The sequence below is a fragment of the Bidens hawaiensis genome, unplaced genomic scaffold (genome assembly GCF_021521415.1).
Source record: "Bidens hawaiensis isolate Kalapana, Puna unplaced genomic scaffold, B.hawaiensis_p1.1 tig00005344_1, whole genome shotgun sequence".
NCBI classification, from domain to species: Eukaryota; Viridiplantae; Streptophyta; class Magnoliopsida; order Asterales; family Asteraceae; genus Bidens; species Bidens hawaiensis.
The window spans coordinates 1,518,124-1,539,794 of record NW_027491340.1 but is presented as its reverse complement, the minus strand read 5'-3'; the positions used below and the strand labels follow the sequence as shown (position 1 = coordinate 1,539,794).

General features: G+C 36.5%; 1 protein-coding gene across 1 annotated transcript; it reads left to right on the top strand.

The window, feature by feature from the left end:
- The first annotated feature begins 12,421 nt into the window (after positions 1-12,421).
- Positions 12,422-13,562, top strand: LOC143629594 (thebaine 6-O-demethylase-like). The gene is made up of 3 exons (XM_077098834.1): positions 12,422-12,842; positions 12,925-13,167; positions 13,260-13,562. The coding sequence occupies exons 1-3, from the start codon at positions 12,621-12,623 to the stop codon at positions 13,494-13,496; spliced, it is 702 nt and encodes a 233-aa protein (XP_076954949.1). The 5' UTR covers positions 12,422-12,620; the 3' UTR covers positions 13,497-13,562.
- The last annotated feature ends 8,109 nt before the right edge of the window (positions 13,563-21,671 follow it).

Below are 21,671 nucleotides of genomic sequence, written 5' to 3'. Positions count from 1 at the left end.
GCAATACACTGGTATACTCAAAAAGTCAAATTTCGATGATCGATTAGTTATGAAAAATTTTGGCAGAGTAACTTTAAGTGTAAGGAAGAATATGAATAGTATAGGACGGTTTGTATACACGTCGTCCTATATACTCTGTCCTTACACGCTTCCCAAGACACGAAATAGACTAATTCGTTTGAAATTTGAACTAACGAATCAGCTAATTCGTTATTTAATTTGAACGTGCAGATTAGCGAATGAGGCTTGATTCGTGTCTTGATTCGTTAAATATGCATAACGAAACTAGAGGTGTTTCGTTACAGAGTGCGGAAACGAATAAGATGAATGAACTAGAGTGTAGTTCGTTAAAAACACCTAATTCGTTATCCATAATTAACGAATTAGACATTATTTTGATTTTATCTTTTAAATTAAATGAATTTAAATTAAATTAATAAATCAAGTAAATATATAAATGAATTAAATAAATAAAAAAATAAATTAAATTGATTATTTAAATAACTTACTAGAATTACCGATGACCGTTATCTCGATAATCGAATAACTTAAAATGTTTTACATTCATTAAAAACATAATTTAAATTACCACTTAAATAATATGTAAAAAGAAATACAAAATATTTTTGGTATTTTGTAAAAATTAAAGAATGTATTTACCGAAATATCCGAACTAGAAAATAGACAATCTTTTTGTGTTTTTCTATGAGTTTCAAAAGCAGTACATATTTTTGTGTTTTTGTTGAGTTTGAGCAGGGAATCATATTAACCAAAATGCCCTTCCATCACAGTTTTATATTTCAGCGATATTGTGACTGGTGTTAAGTCGGTCATTGATATTGTTGTCCACTTAAATCTTATAACAAGCCTTCGAGCATTTTTGTGATACGATTTTAAGGTTCAATTAGCGCACAGAATATCAAAAACTATCAGCCTCTAATCTCGGTTCAAGCTTATTTTGATTTTTGCCAAATCACCCCAACTTGACTTAAACCGTTATAGTGTTGATCAAAATTTGAAACTTTTAGAATATTGAAGCAATGCATCAAGTTTCCTTTACTGTGAGTGAGTATGCACGAGTCCATCTGTCGGCTTACATACATTGTATCCCCAGGGGTCCGTTTCTTATTGGTATTGAGATGCTGCAAGGGAGGAACAATTGTATGAGTAACAGCGGATTTTGATCAAGTCAGTAATTTGGATTGTACGAAGTACAGCAGTGATCAAGTTTAATGACTTTGGGTTTGTTCTAAAAGCAAGTGAAATATTCATACATATGAATACCCAGATGATTAAGCCGCATAAAGACTCATAGTGTCCAGAATCCTAACGCTTGTTATTTGCTTTATTATATTTTTGGGAGATCAACAAACATAAGGCTTGAGTATGACCGATTATTACATTTCTGCCATCCTCACTGAGACTTTTGCTAGAGACTAACACCTCTTTCAGTTTGGCTTTTCTTTAGGTTTATATCACTTACTTTACTCTAACAGCTTGTTTAAGATCCATCAATGCACCAATGATTAAGCACTCAGTCTTTTAAGCTTATTTCTTTCAGATTTGGGGTCAAATAGTCAATGTACTATCATTTCTCTTTTTGCTTCAAAAACACAAAATTTTGAGGAGCATAAACAAAATTTAATCGCCCCAGTTAATTTAAGTTCATAAATTAATGGCTATCATGTCCATCTACAAGTAGATAACAGGACCAATACATGCAAGCATGCTTCACAAACTTAAATAACTACATAATTTTCAGCTAAAAAGGTATAAAGCTTAACGAGCACCCCCAAATACTTTCTATTATCAGGTAAATGGCTATCCCGAAGATTTACAAGAAATTATCAGGGCCAAACATACACAAGTATATGTCTTTCAAATAGAAATAAATGACATAGTTTTCAGCGAACGTAAGCAAAAATCTTTTTGGTTTTTCTCTTTACAAACTAAAAACACAATCTTTTTGTCTTTTCGGATTTTTCTTTATACACAGGAAATTCACATTCTTTTTGACTTTTTCAAATTTTTCTGTACAAACTGAAAACACAATCTTTTTGATTTTTCAAAGTTTAAGATGTTTTTGGTTTTTCAAATTAATTTCAAGAAATTAAGAAAGATCACAGTATTTTTGATTTTTCAAAATTTTCTAATGTTTTGGGTTTTATCTATACAAACGAAACGCGCAATATTTTTGTATTTTCTAAATTTCACCCCCTAAAACCTAAAAACAAAATAAAATGATAAACCAAAATTAAAAGAAAAGACGGATAATCATCCTTGTTTCAGGATATCAGCGAGGGTCTTCAATGCATTTAAACCAAGCAAAAATTGAAAACGTGTTTTATCAAAGGCTTTGGTAAACAGATCGGCTTTCTAAAAATCAGTATGTACTTTCTCAAGGTCAATTAATTTCTTTTCATAACAATCCCGTATGAAATGAGATCGAATTTCGATATGTTTTGTTTTAGAATGTTGTACGGGATTTTTGGTGATACTAATAGCAGCAGAATTATCAATCAAGATGGGAGTAGTAAGAAACTTCAAACCGTAGTCGCGAAGATGTTGTATCCACAAAACCTGGGAATTAACAGCAACTCGAGGCTGCAACATACTTAGCTTCGGCGGTTGAAGTGGAGACCGTTGTCTGTTTCTTACACTGCCAGGAAACAAGCCGGCTTCCTAAGAATTGACATCCCGCTGTGGTAGACTTGAAATTAATCTTGCATCGTCCATAGTCTTAGTCGGAATAAGCGGTAAGATCAAAGGTATCGTCTTTGGGGTACCATAACCCGATGTCAGGATTTCCCCTTAGATATTGCAGAATACGCTTGACCGCTGCCAGGTGAGTCACTCGGGGACTAGCTTGGTACCTAGCACATAAATAAACAGCAAACATTATGTCGGGTTGAGAAGCAGTTAGATACATTAAAGAATTAATCATAGCTTGATAGAGGGTCGGATCAACGGTATCCTCCAATTCATCTGGTGATAAATTGTGACCCACGGAAAGAGGAGTAAAAGAGATTTTTCCGGCAGTAATCTTGAATCGGCTCAAGACATCGTTCACATACTTCGTCTGGTGAATAAAGATTCCTTTCGCAGACTGATGAACCTGCAACCCTAAAAAGAAATTCATCTCTCCTATCGAACTCATCTCGAACTTGGTTTGCATTGATTTCTTGAACTCCTTACAAAACTTGTCGTTTGTTGACCCAAATATTATGTCATCAACATAAATCTGAACGAGGAGAAAATCATCACCAATATTCTTATAAAACAAAGTGCAATCAACAGTTCCACGTTTGAAACCATTTTCCGTCAGATGGTCGGCGAGGGTGCCATACCAAGCTCTCGGGGCTTGATGTAGACCATATAATGTCTTGTTTAATCGGTAAACATGGTCAGGATAATCAGGGTCTTCAAAACCTGGAGGTTGTAACACAAACACTTCCTCATGAAGTTCACCATTGAGAAAAGCACTCTTGACATCCATTTGATATACTTTAATGTTCTTGTAAGCAGCATATGCCAGAAAGATTCGAATCGACTCTAATCTTGCAACTTGAGCATATACTTCAGTGTAATCAGTACCCTCTTGATGATGAAAACCTTGCACCACTAAACGTTCTTTGTTTCTTACAATTACCCCACGATCGTCTTTCTTACATTTATATACCCACTTAGTCGGAATCGCCTTTTTGACTCTAGCAGGTTTGTCAATAAGATCCCAAACACCCAAACGTGCAAATTTTTGTAGTTCTTCTTGCATGGCTTCTACCCAAGAAGGATCTTGAAGTGCCATACGAGGAGTCGTTGGTTCAACTTGGGATAGAAAGCAAGTGAATTTAGCAAGATTTACAATCCCGGACGACTGTAAGTCAGCATAAGCACACAAGACATTATTCTCACTTGACGAAGCAACTTGATGTTGTGTTTGAACTCCCACATCAAGATCTCCAATAATGTTTTCTTGTGGATGGTAAGTATGAATCCTAAGAGTAGGATTCTCAGAAACAACAGCATTTTCAAATAAAATTAGTGTAATGTTCACTTAATTCATGAGATGAACCATCACTATCAAGTTCAATAACTTGATTCACAACTGTATTGTCATCAGATGAAGTAGAAGCATTATCAAAATGAACAGGAGACTCATTATCAGGTTCTTCTGTTGAAGCATCGTTTGGAACTTCAACATCATTAGAACTTGCAAACCTTGGAATTTCCAAATGTTCTTCAAAAAAAGCACGAACTAAATCTTCATCTGGATGATCGGTTGTTGGAGTAAATGAATTAAATAAGCCATCATAGTCAAACATCCAGTCGGGACATTTTCCTTGAGAAGGAGTAGTGTACTTTTGACAGTCCACATGGTACCATTCTTCAACACAACCAGATGTGAAATTAAATATTCGTTTCTTAGGAGAAGCATAACCCAAGAAATACCCTTCAATGGCTTTTTCATCAAACTTTCCCACATCCTTTTTCAACATCGTACACGGACACCCAAATGGTGCCAAGTACTTTAAGTTAGGTTTACGATTATTCAACAACCCATAACTTGTCTTCTTGAGTCTTTTAACCATTCGAACTCGATTGAGTGTATAACATGCAGTATTCACCGCCTCATTCCAAAACTGGATAGGAAGCTTTGAATCAGCAAGCATCGTTCTAGCAGCTTCAATCAACGTTCTATTCTTTCGTTCAACAACACCATTCTGTTGTGGTACATATGGGGCACTGTATTCTCAATGAATTCCCTTTTGTAAACAAAAGAAATCCAATACATTATTTTTAAATTCGGTACCATTGTCACTTCGAATTCTCCTCACTTTCTATTTGTATAGTGATTCGATCTTAGTGATTAAATTTTGAACGAGAATCGGTGTTTGATCTTTTGAACTCATAAACAAGACCCATGAGTATCGTGAATGATCATCTGTAACTACTAGGAAATACCAGTCTCCAGAAATACTCGCACGATTCACTGGACCGAATAAATCCATATGAAGTCGTTCAAGAGGAGTATCAATGGAATTTAATAACTTAGATGGGTGCGACTTCTTCTTCTGTTTGCCCTTCTTGCAAGAAACACAGTGATCAGATAATTTAAAATTTTTTAATGACACACCCTCAACTAGGTCATTTGCCATCAGGTAGTTCATCTTTCGAACATGTATGTGACCCATTCGACGATGCCATAGAATGGAGTCTTTCTCGGTAGCTTTCGAGACAAAACATGTTTCGATTGATGTTGGTACTTTAGAACTCATATTCAAGACATAAATATCATTTGATCGGGGTGATCGCATGACAACCATGTCCTCGGGAATTACATATCCCGGTTTTAAAATCAGACACTCTTTATCTGTAAATACTGTAGTGTATTGCTTATCACAGATTTGTGACACACTAAATAAATTATGGTCCACTTTATCACATTAGTTAACCTTCTCAAATGTAATATGCCCATTCGAAACGTCACCTTCTTGTGTAATCATACCCCCAGAATTCCCAGCAAAAGCCACATAACCCCCCTTGAATATTTCTTACATTTGTTAAGAGGTCGAGATTTCCAGTAATATGACGAGAACATCCACTATCCATAATCCAGTTTTCACCATAAATGGTCTTGGATGTACCCTACACACAAACGAAAATGATTAGTTCAAAAAGGCAGCCCAGGCCTTAGTCTTGGGCACCTTTTGGTTTTCTTGAGACAAGTTAAACTTAGTTGCATTCAATTGTTGTTCAACAACTTGAGAATAAGTTACAGGTTTCTTAGACTTTCGTCTTAAATAAGCAGCTTGAACTACATTTGAATTAACATTTTTGCATAACGGTTCGGTTGGAATAAACTTTGGTTTAACAGAACCATGAGTTTCATTCACATGGACAACTTTTCTAGGATGCACATTAGAGAACATAATATGAGTATCATCAGCATATGACACAGGTAGTTTCAGAATCTCCTTTACCAAAGGAACCGGTTTGGAATGGTCCTTGATAAAAGGATGAAGATTCTGATAGTTCTTCTGGCCACAATTTCTCACTACATGACCTTGTTGACCGCAAAGAAAACAACTTCGCATGTCAACCCGATCTTGTTGAGGTTTAGCAGTAACATATGACACAGACGGTTGATGATGATTCACATTCTTGGTCATACTCTTAGCAAAATCATCAGATAACTCAGATTTCTTCTTCAAATAAAATTCTAAGTTAGAACAATTTGAAAAACTTTTCAACGTATCTGTTCCAGTTGACTTTACAAATTGAACTTTCTTCGCATGTTTTAAAACTTGCTTTGCTTTAGTCAATGGATCAGATGAAACTGATGTTTTCGCTTGAGCATACCGACGTTCAAGATCTTGAATCTTTGAAGTTTCATTTTGAAATACACTTTCAGTAAGTTCTGGTTTAATGACACTTATTGGAATGTCTTTCTCTGTGAACATCGTGTCTATCCCCTTTAACTTAAATACTGGAAACTGTTGGATTTATGAAACGCAACAAATCCTCATCAGAAATTTTGGGTTTTTCTGGTTTCTTTGCCCTCACTGGTTTAATATTGACATGAGTATCTTGTTTCACTTTGTTTGTGTATGATTTCAGGTTCGAACACATCCTCAATGATAACTTTGTCGACATTTTCAACATAAACTTTGTTGCTTTGAACATGAGATTTTTGAGGAGCAAATTGGGTATTAACAGTTTCAGATTTACTGAGTTTAGGATTTTCTGAAATCACAGGTTCTTTCACAATTACCTCTTCTTCCTTTTTAGCAAAAGGATTAATTTTATAATCATTGTGAAACGGTGGAGGAATTTCAACAAAACGTATACCTTTCTTTGAATCCTTTTGTTTTCCAGATACTTCAATAATTTCATTCAACAGAAAAGAAGAGTTTCGAAATTTACCCAATTTGTTCTTCAACTCAAGAACCTCATTCTCAAGTTCGGTTATTTTTTAACGATGTTTCAAGATTTCTTGAAACTTTTGGTCATTAATTGTCATTTTCACGGATAACTCAGCTTTGAGATCATGATTACTTGTCGACAATGCTTCAATCTTCTCACGAGATCTCATTTGAGATTCGAGAGATTGTCGATAAGTATCTTTTAGTGAAGCAATTTCTCTGACTAAATTATCATTATGATTCTTTAAAGATTCTAACTTAGGTTTGTTAGATTCACATTCAACACAAGTTACTTTAACCGATGATGTAGCAGAAATAGAATGACTAACCTCATTGATCTTAGCCATGCATGCAAAGACAGTTGTAGGCTTGTCACAAGAGTCATCAAAATCAGATCTAGAATCATTATCAGAAGACAACTCACTTTCACTTGCATCTTGAAATTCTTGAGTCAGCCCAAACAAAGCCAAATTAGCTTGATTATCATTACACAGTAGTCGTTGTGACCAATCATTTCCATCGGCTAACATTGCTTGTGACCCAGAACTTGACGATTTCTTCTCAGCATCATTATCTCGTGGTGTTGAAGTATTTTGATTTTGACCACGAGGACCAGTATACTCCTTTTTCGGTTTATCACATTCTTTTGCAAAATGCCCGAATTCTTGACAATTGTAACATTTCACCTTTAACTTGTCAAATCCCAATTTCTTGTTCAAGGCAGGAAGATCTTTTCCGGTCCTTTGCATAAATCTTTTCACCTTACGAACAATCATTACCATGTTCCACTTTAAATCCATGATTTCTAAGTCGTCTGGATCAATTTGATCATAATCTTCATCAGCAAGATCACTAGTGGCAATCTTGCTACTAACCAAGTTTTCATAAGAAGTCATGAAGGCTGATAGAAAAGCAAAATTTTGTTCAGCTTCTTTCATGTTGACATTCGGAGGTGATAAGTATTGATTTGTAGTGGATGAACCTCCCGAACCAGTAGAAACATTTGGTGATCCAGAGTTACCAGCAGTATAAAAACATGCTCTAGGATCACTATAGATGGTTGCTTCATTTTCTCTTGCATTCTGTGTAAGAAATGCAGTAATCGGTGAAATGGTTGAACTTAGAGGCATGCTACCACCATAGAAAGCAGGACCTTGACTTTCCTTGGATGATTTTTGACACTTGAGGTCATATTCACGAGCTTCAATATTTTGTAAAAACTCACTTGCAGTCAAGTCTTCATTGAAATAACTGTTTTCTTTTAATACCATTAGGTAAGTAGAGTACGAACTTGGTAGTGCACTCTTAATAGTATCAATCTTATCAATCTCTTAAATTTCCAATTTCATTTTATCCATCTCTGCAATTAAGTGATTAAATCGTGTCGTCATTTCTTCAAACGTCTCACCTTTGAATAGGTTAAAGTTTCTGAATTGAAACTTAAGCATAACCTTTTTGCTTTCAGCAGTGTTTCCCATACTTCTCATTCGGATATGTTGAAATAAAGAGGCACAAATTTTTATACTACCCACTTGGTGAAAGATGTTCTCAGGTAACGCCATGGTTAGAGTAGAATAAGCTTTTGTCTCTATCTTTAATGCTTTCTTCTCTTCCTGTGAGTATTGCGAAATAGCTTTAGGTCTGAAGCCTATGGTCTCATCTCCAATCATTGGAACATTATAAACTTCATCTAAACAATATGAGCAGTCAGGGTGAACTGACCCTAGATGAGCATGAAACCGAGGTTCCCACTTGGTAAAGTCACTTCATCAAACGTGGACATTTTGAATGCGAACCAATCTCGGTATCCAATTGCAACATTTGTTGCATCAACATGTTTTGAGAAGCTAATGCGTACATACAAGCCATTTTTGACAAGTTTTGAACTTCAAGGGTTAATTTTGAAAAAATAAGATTAACGAATGGTAAACAGTAGAGGTAACGAACTGTAAACAGTTGTAGCGAACTGTGAACAGTGATCAACGAATTAAACCTTAACGAAGTTGAGGTTTATCAAGTAACGAATCAGAATTGAAGTTTAACGAATTAAGCAACGAATCTGATGGTTAACGAATCTGATGGTCAACGAATGAGTCCAACTAACGAATTGACTAAGCGAATCACTAAGTACAAGCTTAGCAAATTAGAAAATTTTCCGTAACGAATCACCAAGAGATACTTAACGAATTAGATAACGAACAAGCTACAGTTGAAACGAATCAACTTATAGCGAATCAGGTTGTTACAACTGTTTGTAACAAACTCTGACACTGAATGCCACGTGGCAAAGGTTGTTATAACACAGTTTCCAAGGTAAACACGTGTCACACGAATCTGTGAACACGAATCAGATAGATTAGCGAACTGGTTAAACGAATCAACTATAACTCATAACGAATTGGTGAAATATGTTAACGAATCAAGTTGAATGAGTTAACGAATCAAGTTGAATGAATTAACGAATCAAGTAGAACACTTAACGAATCACCTATGTATTCAAATCTTCAAATCTTCAAAAAAAATTTCCAGAAATCTGGAAACGAAGAACACTTACCCAGAAACCCAGATTTGTAATACATATTCAATTCTCAACCAAGTAGCACAAATCAATTACCAAAGTACTCGTCATCACAACGCGAAACCAAAACAACAATTCTCGTAACCAATTAACACTTATCTCGAATCCAATTGCACCAAAACTATCCCCTGTTTCGGCCAAAACCAGATCCAAACCAAATTCTATCCAAACCTCAATTCCAGTCAACCAAATTTCACAATTACCTTACCAAACACAAATCTAATCCAATCCTTCCTTAATCCATCGAATTAATCTCAATTCAATCCAAATCTTAATCAAACAGAGACTTATCAATAAATAATATCAATTACCCAACATGATTTAACATCCAAATCAAGCGTAATTGAGCACCGAAAGCTCTGATACCACTTGTTTGAACATTAGAATCAATACTTAACAATAAACAAATCTCAGATCTGATAAATACTATTAACTCTAAACTTGGATCTAGCTCATTATCATGACTGATTGTATGTTATGTATGTGTATATATTATCAGTAGTGTGTATAATATTAATATTATTAGTATGAAGATTGAGAGAGAGAGAGAGATCGAACAGGGGTTCGTTAATTAAATCTCAAAACTTACTTTAATGTGTGAACAGTGTTCACTATAAATAGACGATGGAGCTAGTTCGTTAACATCCCCTAACGAACTAAACTCCAATTCGTTACATACATTAAACAGATGATAACTTAGAATCACCCCCTGATTCGTTAAACATCCTTAACGAATCAGGAGGGAATTAACTTAGATCTAGTTCGCTAAACATCCTTAGCGAACTAGACTATTACATTAACGAATTACACAGGTATATTAATTGTTTATTACATTAAACAAAACGACAAATACGTTAACGATAACTACAAAGACTCAAGACGCAAAACCGTGCACTAACAAAACATTTTCTAAACAAACCTGTTAAATGGAGACGATCAACAAACGATTCCAGGGCGTACCTGTAGCCAATCGTGAGGCGGAGCGGCCACATACGGTATTCCGGCGCCGGAAAACCCATGAAGAAGAAGGAAGAATAAGAAAGTAGGCAGCTGAATGTTTTAGTATATTAGATGTTTTAGTGTTTTAGGGTTAAATACGTTTAGGTTTAACATTTAACCCCTTGATCATTCACGTGTTTGCATCTAGTCCTTAAAACTTGTTAACATTTACATAAAAAATATTAAATTAGGTTATGTATTTTAACATTTAACCTTCTCTGTCTAGACTAGTTTACATTTGGTCTTTCACTTATAATTTTATACGTAACATGTTTATAATTGACATTATATATAAATTTGAATTATACATTTATTTATTTTTTTATTAATAATTAATTACCTATGTTTAATATATTTTTATTTTTTATTTTTTTCCATAACTTTGTTGCACCCGTATTTTAGATTTTTGTCATTTCCCATACCCGTACCCTGACCTTGTACTCGTTCTCGTGCTACATAGATAATAATACTTGTAATGATTGGCTGAAAGTATTAAATCATATTTAAGTTTACTAGTAATAAGGACAGAATTACAAATTTTGTCCTTTAAAAAAAGCCAAATTACGGTTCGTGTCCTTTTCTAAGTTTCCTTGCAGGCGGTATCCTTTAAACATTTTTTCCCTACACGTTATGTCCTTTACGCTAACTGGGTTAGAAAAACTCAGTTAAATACCCTCACGTGAGAAGCATGTGAGGGCATTTTTGTCTTTTCGTCTGTACCTGCAACTTTAAAACCCCAAGACATCTACTTCGTTAGAAAGCCACCACCACCACCGTAAAACAATCTGTACTGCGACACCGAAAACGCCACCGCTCACAGCCCAACCACCACCACCACACCCTACAACAACAATGACCACTCAAATCGTCCTATTACCGACCCCCTTGTTTCTCACCGCCGAAAAACCTGGAATCACCGATGATTAGATGGTGGCGGCACTGTTGCAGGTTTTAATCCGAAAACTTGAGTCGATTGAAGCTTCTGATGGTGCGTTTTAACTTTTAATCCCTATATCAGAGATGGCGGTGACGCTATTGCAGGTCCGCCGGAGAAGACGAGTGAAAAGAACAAACCGGCGGAGACGGCGGCTTCTTACGAGGAGCAAGGGGGTTGATGGAAAAATCGGGTAGGAGATGTTGATGAGCGGTTGTGTGGTCAGAGATTTCAATAGACGGTTTTGTGGCCGGAGTTGTTAGTGACGACAGTTTCCGACATTGGGTGGTGTTCAGGCATGGTGATGATGGTGGCGGCGATTCTGGCATGGTGGTTGGTGACGGTAGGGTTGGTTTATTTTTAGAGATGAACAAAAATCAGAAATTAAAACCCTAAAAAAGAGGTGTTTTGTGATAGAACCCTAATTCCAAACGAATCAGAATTGAGGACGATGGTGGATGAGGGAATCGGAGATGGAGCGGTGGCTGGTGGCGGAGCTATGGTGGCGGTGGTGATGGTGTTTGAGGAGTGGTTATGGTGATGGTGTGGTAGAACATAGAGAGAGAAGTGAGATGAGGCAGGTGTGTGTTAATAGATACAGAAACAGAAGAAGAAGAAGAAGAAGAAGAAGTTGCAGGGTAGGCAAAAAGACAAAACTACCCTCACATGCTTCTCACGTGATGGGATTTAACAGAGTTTTTCTAACCCAGTTAGCGTAAAGGACATAACGTGTAGGAAAAAAATGTTTAAAGGATACCGCCTGCAAGGAAACTTAGAAAAGGACACGAACCGTAATTTGGCTTTTTTTAAGGGACAAAATTTGTAATTCTGTCATTAATAAGTATGAACTTATAAAAATCAATTGTTAACCCCAAGAGGCATGGTGTGGTTGTAAGATTTCAATGGTCTAAATTCAGCAAGTTGCTCTTATATATATGTTGTATCTATGGGTGTAGGTTTGGTTTGATGATCAGTTGAACACTTTGTCAATAGGTATAAATTTCAGAAAAAAGCCAAAATATTACTGGTAATAACTATTTTAATTGTATTATTTGCTTTATTTTATGGATATTAAAGTCAACTTTGATTATATTAAGGCTGGTGAATACAGAAATGAAAGTCTTCATCACTTTCTATATATCAATTTGATTGTCAATTACGTATCGGATCAATAATTTCCTTAAACATGCCGGAGAACCACGAATCAATGACCATTCAAGTTCACAAAATAGCGGCCAACTATGACCAGCTGCCAGAAAGATTTATACACAAGGAAGATGAAGAGTTCAGTAACATCGTCGAGTCTTCTGCAGCGGGGATTCCTGTTATTGATGTTAACCTCTTAGCCTCATCAAAGTTGGAGATTGATAGGCTTAAATCAGCTATAAGTACTTGGGGCTGCTTTCAGGTCTCACTCTGTCATGTATCATAACATCTATCTTATCAAGCACTTGATCTGATTTTGTCTTACTGATTTTATTGGATTTCAGGCAATTAACCATGGAATTGAAGGTTCGCTTTTGGAAAAAGTTCGTGAAGTCAGCCAAGTATTCTTCAATTTATCGACGGATGAGAAGAAGAAATGCTTGAGGGAAGAAAATGATATTGAAGGCTACAGAAATGACATGGTTCTTTCAGATCATCAAACTCTTGATTGGACTGACAGACTTTTTCTTACTGTTCTTCCAAAAGATCAACAAAGGCTTCAATTTTGGCCTCAAAATCTCACTAACTTCAGGGAATCTCTTGATCAACTTTTCTTGTGAAAATATGATTTGCTTGAAAATTAGCAGATATATTTGCTGAACCATATGTACATGTGCAGATAATGAGTAATGGGATATTCAAGAGCCCGATGCATCGAGCTTTGGTGAACTCGAAAAATGAAAGGATTACTGTTGCTATGTTCTGCATGCCTCAAACTGAAAAGGATATTGGACCTGTAGACTGGCTGATTACGGCTGACACACCAAGGTTGTACAAGAACGTAACGTTTAATCTCGACTTTTATTTAAAGAATTACCAGCAAGGTACGAGATCAATAGATGCTTGCAAGATTTAATTGCGTTTAGAAAATGGTCTTTTCGTTTGTTTTTAGATGTTTATTTGTCTTGTCCATGTTTATTTGTTTTTTGTTTCGCTGTTGTCGCCTAAATAACACCAGTGTTGATTTATGTTATACTCTAGACTGTATCTTATGTTTAGTTTAGCCTATGTGTACTAGAGCGACCAGGGGCATTAGTGGCCCTGCCACCTAGCCCCTAGGCGTTTCGGCGTGGAACATTGCCCCTTGCGTGCATGAGTGGTGACAAGTTTTACGGTTTAGGACGCTCACCAGTTCAAGCATTCACCTATTTTAACCAGTCTTAACTCTCCTTCTCACCGCTTCCTCTTTTATAAAAGTTATAAATAAAATGGAACTCTTATGGCACCATGCACACCTTAATAAATGTGAAAAGTAAAATCACTCATGCCTATGTGGTGATGATGAGACCATTACACATAATCGGATGATATTTTATTAAATCCAAAGTTTGGTCTAATCGGTCACTATGTATTGCGCTTATGAGATCACTGAATTGGTGATTTTCGAAAGGTGTGATATCAATCCATTTAATAACACCCTTGTCAATCTCCAATATTGTGTTGTTCCCAAGCTGAGCTGAACCGAACCGAGCAAGCCTCTGCTCATTTTCAGCTTGTTTACAAACTAAACCGAGAATTTGAAAATCAAGCGCCGGCCGAATTTCGAGCAGTTCTGAAAGCCATAAACAAGACTCATGGCGACAAGCAGAGTCGCACTCATGCAGAGAACTAGAGATAAGTTCAGTTCAGAAGTGGCGAGTTCAGATGAAATTAGGTATTTGTATTTTTAGAACTTAATTAGATAATGATTTTAAAGTTTATATATTATTAAGCTACTTTAGACTTAATGAAAAATCATGTAGTGTGCCAATGTAATTGTATATTTTGTGTGTGTATTTTCCGGATCTACTCGAAAAAACTGTACTTAACATTATCCTTTTTTTTCTTAAAGAATTCATATGTATTATAAATAAGTTTGTATCTAAAAAAAAGAAAGAAGAAGAAAAGTTATGTGTAGATCGCCTTCAAATATATGTTTAACAAATACGTAAACATTCATTACACCTATTTTAAAAGTCAACCATGTGAAAAGAATATTTTATAGATCTAACTTAGTTATAACACATATGAAAACAAAAAAATATAAAAATATTGTTAAATAGAGTTATTTCGAGCTCACGTAAAACAATATTCAAAAGCCACATATCCATTAGCCACACATTAATAATATTGATACTATTCGAAAGCCACGCAAGCAAGAACAGCATTGTTAAATCGAAAGTTTAAGTATAAACCTAAATTTTCTATGTAAAGTTTAAGAACTACTTTGATCGCAATATTTAAAAGCAGTGTTTTGAAACCCGGCCCGGCCGGTCTGACTGGGACCCGGCCTCTGAACCGGGCCGGGTCAGGGTACTTAACCCGTTTTCTAAAACCCCGGTCGGGTTTTGCGGGCGACGGTCGGCCCGGACCCGGTGACCCGGCGGGTCAACCGGTAAAAGTACCATAGTCGCATAATTCGCTGGTAAGGCCACAAATTTTGATCTGGATCGTTCTTACCTGTTTACGATACATTTGCGTTCCCGGTTTGCTCGGGATCACGTTTTCGAGCAAAAAGCTAGTGTTCCAGTTTATTGTTGCTATAGAAGAAGAGTAGATACGATAGACTCATAGAAGTTTCAGCAAACTTTGTAGGCTCTGTTCAAAAGAATGGTGATAATAATAATAATAATAATAATAATAAGGAGGAGGAGGAGGTTATAGATAACCTAATTTATAACTGTGGGCCTTTTATTATATTTACCAAGCCCAATATTTTTCTTATAATGTTTAGGTTTGTAATTTTGAAAGAAAGAGCCAAGCACTATAATATAGAAAGTCACGTTTCAAATTTTTAACAAGTATTATTGTTTTTTTTATCGTTTTTTTTTATTTACTTCTTTTACTTAATATAAAAAGATTTTAAACTTTGTACTTTATTTAACATGTTTAAAATATTTATTATTTCCTTTAATTTAACTTATTGTTAAGTTTAACCGGTATATATATATTCAAAAAGTAACGTATGAAACGTAAATAAACATTAAAGTTTGTTATTATTATTTTTATATGTATATGAATTACATATATATAAATAAATATATATTTAAATTATTTATGACATCATCCGGGTCAAACACCGGTCAGCCCTCCCGGGTCAGTCCGACCTTTGACCCAGTAAAGTGTCCGGGTCGATATCCGGGCCGTATTCTTCGCATATTTTACTTGTGTTCGGGGCTAAAGATTAATCTCCATAAATCAGTGTTATTTGGAGTAGGTGTAGAAGATGGTGAGATCGATATCCAAGCTGGTTTCATGGGTTGTAAGCTGGGTAGAATCTCGTTTTCTTATCTAGGGATTATGGTTGGTGCTAACATGAATAGGGTGGTTAATTGGGAACCGGTTGTGTCCAAGTTCAAGAAGAGGCTTTCTAAATGGAAAGTTAATTCGTTATCTATTGCCGGTTGGGTAACCCTTATTAAATCGGTGCTGGATAGTCTTCCCACTTATTATTTTTCGCTTTTTAAGGCACCCAAGAAGGTTATCAATGATTTAGAAGCTTTGATGAGAAGGTTCTTATGGGGTGGTTCGGATGAAGTGAGGAAGATGTCATGGGTGGCTTGGGAGGTAGTCATCAAACCTATAAAAGAAGGGGGTTTAGGTATCGCTCGTTTAGAGGTTAATAATCAAGCGCTGATTACTAAATGGCTTGGGAGATTTCTAAACGATCATCACGCGATGTGGAGAAGAGTAGTGTTGTCTATTCATGGGTCCTCGCGCTGTTGGGGGCTTGCTCCGGTTAATAATGGGATTCCCGGGGTTTGGAAGAATTGTGTTATGTTTTGGAACAAATTTAAGGTTGATGGTGTGGGTTTTAATAGAGTGATCCGGGCCACAGTTGGGAATGGTCGCCAAGTTCGGTTTTGGATGGATTTGTGGTTGGGTTCGGCGCCGATTATGGACAAGTATCCGTCCTTATATGCGGTAGAAAAACATAAAAATGTCTTGTTAGCAGATCGGTTGGTGGTCACTGGATCCTCTCGTCGCATTGTGTGGGATTGGCTTAGAGCTCCTTGCTCCCAACAGGAGGTGATCGAGAAGCAAGAGTTGGAAGATCTCCTTCAAGGGGTGGTGATGGTTGACCGTGAAGATTCATGGTCTTGGGCGGTTGGTAGCTGCAAAGAGTTCGAGGTTTCGTCGATTAAAAGATGGATGGTGCGGTCCGTTGTGGATGCTGGGAGTTTCGGTTTTCAATGGAGCGATTGGGTCCCGAAAAAATGTAATATTTTTATGTGGAGGGCCGTTCTGGATTGTCTTCCAACCAAGGAGGCTTTAGCTAGGCGTCATTTGCATTGTGATGATCATAGTTGCGCTTTATGTGAGAGTAATGAGGAATCGCTCGAGCACTTGTTAACCGGGTGTTTCATTTCTATGGCCGTTTGGAATGCGATTGGTTCATGGTGCAACATCCCTAGATCTTTTGTTTTCCATGTCAATGATTTGGTGGAAGTGCATAAGGTTAGTGGTGCGACGGGGAACAAGAGATTGATTATTCATGGCATTGTCATCATTACTTGTTGGAGGATTTGGCGGGCTAGGAATGAAAAGATTTTTTCGGGCAAGAACACTAAGGTGGTAGAAATGGTTGCGGATATAAAATCTTTGGGTTTTCTTTGGTACAAAAATAGATCTAAGATAGGGGTAGTGGATTGGAAAAGATGGTGTTTATTTGATGTAACGTGATTGTTGTTATTGGTTTTTGGCTTTCGGCGTCTATCTCCGTCTTGGTGATAGTCGTTGGTTGTGTTTGTTTTTAATGAAAGTCAATTTTCAAAAAAAAAATGTAATAAAAAGTCAACCATGCTAAAACGGATAGTTGAATCAAACAAAATCAAAATATAAAAATATTAAACCACGCACGTGTGTTGTGACATGTTAACTCACAATTCAATCGGCAAAATGAATTGTGTGTTGCGACAGAGTCACCACATTTTGTTCTTGGGCGGAAGAATGATCCATTGAACCACCGCAACATGATCACCACTATCGTCGCCGCCGCCGTCATCACCACCACCAACATGACAGCCGTCATTGCCATTTTCTTATCATAGTAATTTTACTTTCTTTAGAGATACATTAATTTTTTCCATTGTATTTCATACTCACGTCTTTTGTGTCTACCAAACAATATAAGGTAATAATTCATTATATTCGTATATGTTAAGAAAATAAGACGAAGGTTTCAATGTAATACTGTTTTATTTTCTTTATTGAAATTATTTCAATGTAATGTTGTTTTAGTTGTTTTCTTTATTTTTTTTTTATATTATATAGAAAATGTGACCACGAAGGTTCAAATTAACATGAATATTTAGGGTCTGTTTGGTAGGAAGTAATAGAATGAACGAGGAATTGAATAGATGTGTGAATGGAATGAATAAGAGAATAAAATAAATCATTACAATTTTTTTTTTATCTTATTTGGTTAACCTATGAGAATGAAATGAATTATTACTTTATGTTGTTTGGTAAGGAAAAAAAAACAAAAGGGAAGAAATACAAACATCAAAGATGCATACCTTAAAGTAAATAAAAATAACAAAATAAAAAAATGGTAATTGCAACAGTAGGGGGCGGTGATGGTGGTCAGATGGTGATGGTGATGGTGACAATGGTGGAGACGATGGTGGTGGTACATGGCAGCGGTCAGGTGGTGGTGACAGACAGGTGGTGGTAGTCAGGTGGTGGTGGTGGGTTGTGGATGGTCAGGCGGTGATGGTGGTGGCGGTGGTGACACTCAGGTGGTGGTGGTTGTGATGGCGGCGGTGGTGGTGATGGCGGTAACGGTGGTGGTTTTGGTGATGATGGTAGTGACGACGGTGTCGGGTGGCGACGGCGGTGGACAGGTTGTAGTAAACACCATTTTTTTCATTCCATCACATTGACTCATTCCATTCTCCCTTCCATTCATGCATACCAAACGATACCTTACATTTTTTATCAAGGGCCGGCCCTTAAGGGTGGCAGGGTGGTCGATGGCCACAGGCACGACACCCCGCTAGGCCCGAAATTTTTTTTAAAAAAAATTTTGTATGTGTTTTTATTAAATACAATATGTATATTTAATATTTAAACTCAATTACATAACCATTAACTTGATCCTGTGATAAAGGGATATTATTTCCAACAAAAAGGTTATGAGTTCTAGTCTCAATTGAGACACGTCTAGTCTTATTTTTATACGAAAGTTTTTTATCCAACCCAAATTATAACCAAATAAACACATATAAAAATAAAATGTTTAAACCCAACAAAATACTACTTTTACTTAAGCCATAAAAAAAATTTCGCCAAAAAAAATTTCGCCTTCGACCCAAAATTTTTTTTTTTGCTTTCTTGGAGCCGGCCTTATTTTTTTTGATAAGAAGTATATGTATTTAATTAAACGTTTTTCATATATATTTAACTGAATAATCTACTTCGAAACTAGCATATTTGACGTATAAATTTAAATGATTACAAATCATTAGAAAAGGTCGAAATTTAATCTGAAGTCGATTTTTTTTATTTAGCATTCGAATATTAATTATCTATATAATATAGTATAAATGTAAACTTTGGCGCCACAGTTCCAGTTAGCAATTAAATGCTAATGTGCGCCGCACCAATCATTTTAGTCCATCAGCTTCTTCCTACGCACACCACCGCGACACCGACAATCTTCCTTGTTTATTTCTAATTAACAAATTGTGGGCATGTTGAATTTGGTTATCCACCCTTTCCAAGGGTTAATTTAAGGTTAGGCATAGGGATACGTCTTAACATTTAGGGGGTTAAAGCTGATTGGCAAAAGTTAATGAGTGGAACACTGTTTCTTTAATGGGTTAAGGGGCGTTTAAAGCAAAATAAATTGAAATATTAATGGGCTTTAAAATCCTTTACACACACACACAAAATAATTTAAGAATTAATTGTACATTAGACTAAGGGAGGTTAAGGGGGTTAAACAATTTTCTTAGGGGGGGACGGGGTGGTCCGTGATGGCCACCCCATCACGAGTTATACCACCACGAACACCGCCGTCGGTCGCGTGATGGGTTCCGGCAATGATGGCTATCACGTTGTTTTTTTGTTCAAGAATGCGACCGTTGGGGGGGGATTTAATTAATCAAATTAAACAATATAAATAAACAACCATTTCAATCCAACTCAAAACCAAATCAAACTCAAAATACTCTCAATCTTCTACCACAAAAACCTATTTATTCACCACTTCAATTCAAAACAAAAAAATATGGAATTTCCGAGCAACTCGTTTCCGCTAGACACCGATAGCTCTTCGTCTTCGGACATTGTTGAATGGTTACCGTTGTTATATAACGAACTTGAAGGCTCGAGCCGTCCAAAGAAAAAATGGTGGATCGTGATCGTATACATGCCCACGAAGTGCTAATGAACGACTATTTTGTGGAGGGGATATACAATGATGAGACGTTTAGGTAACGGTTTCGTTTGCAGAAATGTTTATTTTTAAAGATTGTAGCCGACGTCGAAGCAAGCGAAGAATGGTTTCAAGAATCTTACAAGACGAGGGGCAAACAAAGTTTTACGGTGCTTTAAAAATGCACATCCGCTATCGTCAATTAGCGACAGGTAACCCACTCGACCAATTCGATGAATACTTACAAATGTCTCAGAGAACTTCACGTGAATGTCTGCAATTCTTTTGTAATGCGATTATTAAATTGTATGGCAAAGAGTTTCTACGAAAACCAACAAGACACGACATTACACGTCTTTACGCCCGGTTCAGAGGCTAGATGGCATTTTCCAGGGATTCTCGGTAGCATCGATTATACACATACGAATGGAGGAATTTTCCACGTGAGTTTCGAGGGGCGTATGTTAGGGGTGATATCAAACGACTGACCATCTCATTTGAAGCGGTTGCGTCAAATGATTTATGGATTTGGCATTCTTATTTTGGTGTTTCTGGCTCAAACAACGACATCACTGTTCTGTACATATCACCGTTGTTTCAGAGCGTAAAAGATGGTACCGTACCTTTCTGTCCGTATTTTGTCAACAGGAGATATTACAGACGTGGCTACTATCTTGTCGATGGTATCTACCCGCAATGGTATGTTTTTGTGAAAGCCTTTTCGTTTCCTGTCGAGACCAATGAAAATGCGTTTAAGAAGTTGCAAGAATCGGCAAGAAAAGATGTCGAGAGAGCTTTCGGTGTCTTAAAGGGTAGATGGTGCATACTTAGTCGACCGGCTCGTGCAATGAAAAAACCCACGATCTCTAGCTTCGTATATGCATGCATCATATTACACAATATGTTGATAAAAGAAGATGGACGTGCAATTTCTTCAGATTGGGTGCCGGATCCTCCTACTCAAGTTCCTGTTCCTGAGAATGTGCAATTAGACTTGCGGGATGAGGATATTCACCATCAGTTGAGATATGATCTAGTTGAAGTTATAGGTTCTTTAGGTTTGGAATTTCCGGATTCGGACGATGAGTAGATTGTTTATTATAACTTTTATTTTTCAATTATAATTTTTAAGTTGTAATATGTTCTATTAAAATATTGTTTTTATTTTTTAAGTTGTAAAAAAAAAAATTGAAACCATCACACCACACCACCACTCCCACTAAATTCCATCACTAGTGATGGATTTGGTTGGGGTGAGGTGCCACCATACCATTGGGTGGTCAAAGTGATGGAAATACCATCACAATGAACCAACCCCCCCCCCCCCCCCTTAACGTGAGGTGAAGCAAAATAAGGTAAAATATATGATCTGGTATATACATGTAGTTAAAGGCATAAACGTATACCCTAAAGGCGACAACAAGCACCATATCGCGTGCATACTAGGTTAATAAAATTTGATATTTTAAATACTGAGTTATTGTATGTAGTTGACATTATTTTGAAATAACGTATGTAACGTCTAATCTTAACAGGAAGTCCCTGTTAACTTTCTCACGGATCCTCTTAAAGGGAGGTCTACTTTATAACCAACTTATATTCTTGTGTTCGGGTGGGCAGGGGGAAACACGCCTGTGTGGATCTTAGAGGAGTGTCTTCTCTTGTTGGACT

What these genes read in the sequence shown, in the direction of transcription:
- LOC143629594 (XM_077098834.1), top strand. Translation starts at nt 12,621, where the DNA reads ATGCCGGAGAACCACGAATCAATGACCATTCAAGTTCACAAAATAGCG. An exon ending in GTACTTGGGGCTGCTTTCAG is followed by an intron (nt 12,843 to 12,924) that starts GTCTCACTCTGT and finishes ATTGGATTTCAG; the next exon opens with GCAATTAACCATGGAATTGA. An exon ending in GGCCTCAAAATCTCACTAAC is followed by an intron (nt 13,168 to 13,259) that starts TTCAGGGAATCT and finishes GTACATGTGCAG; the next exon opens with ATAATGAGTAATGGGATATT.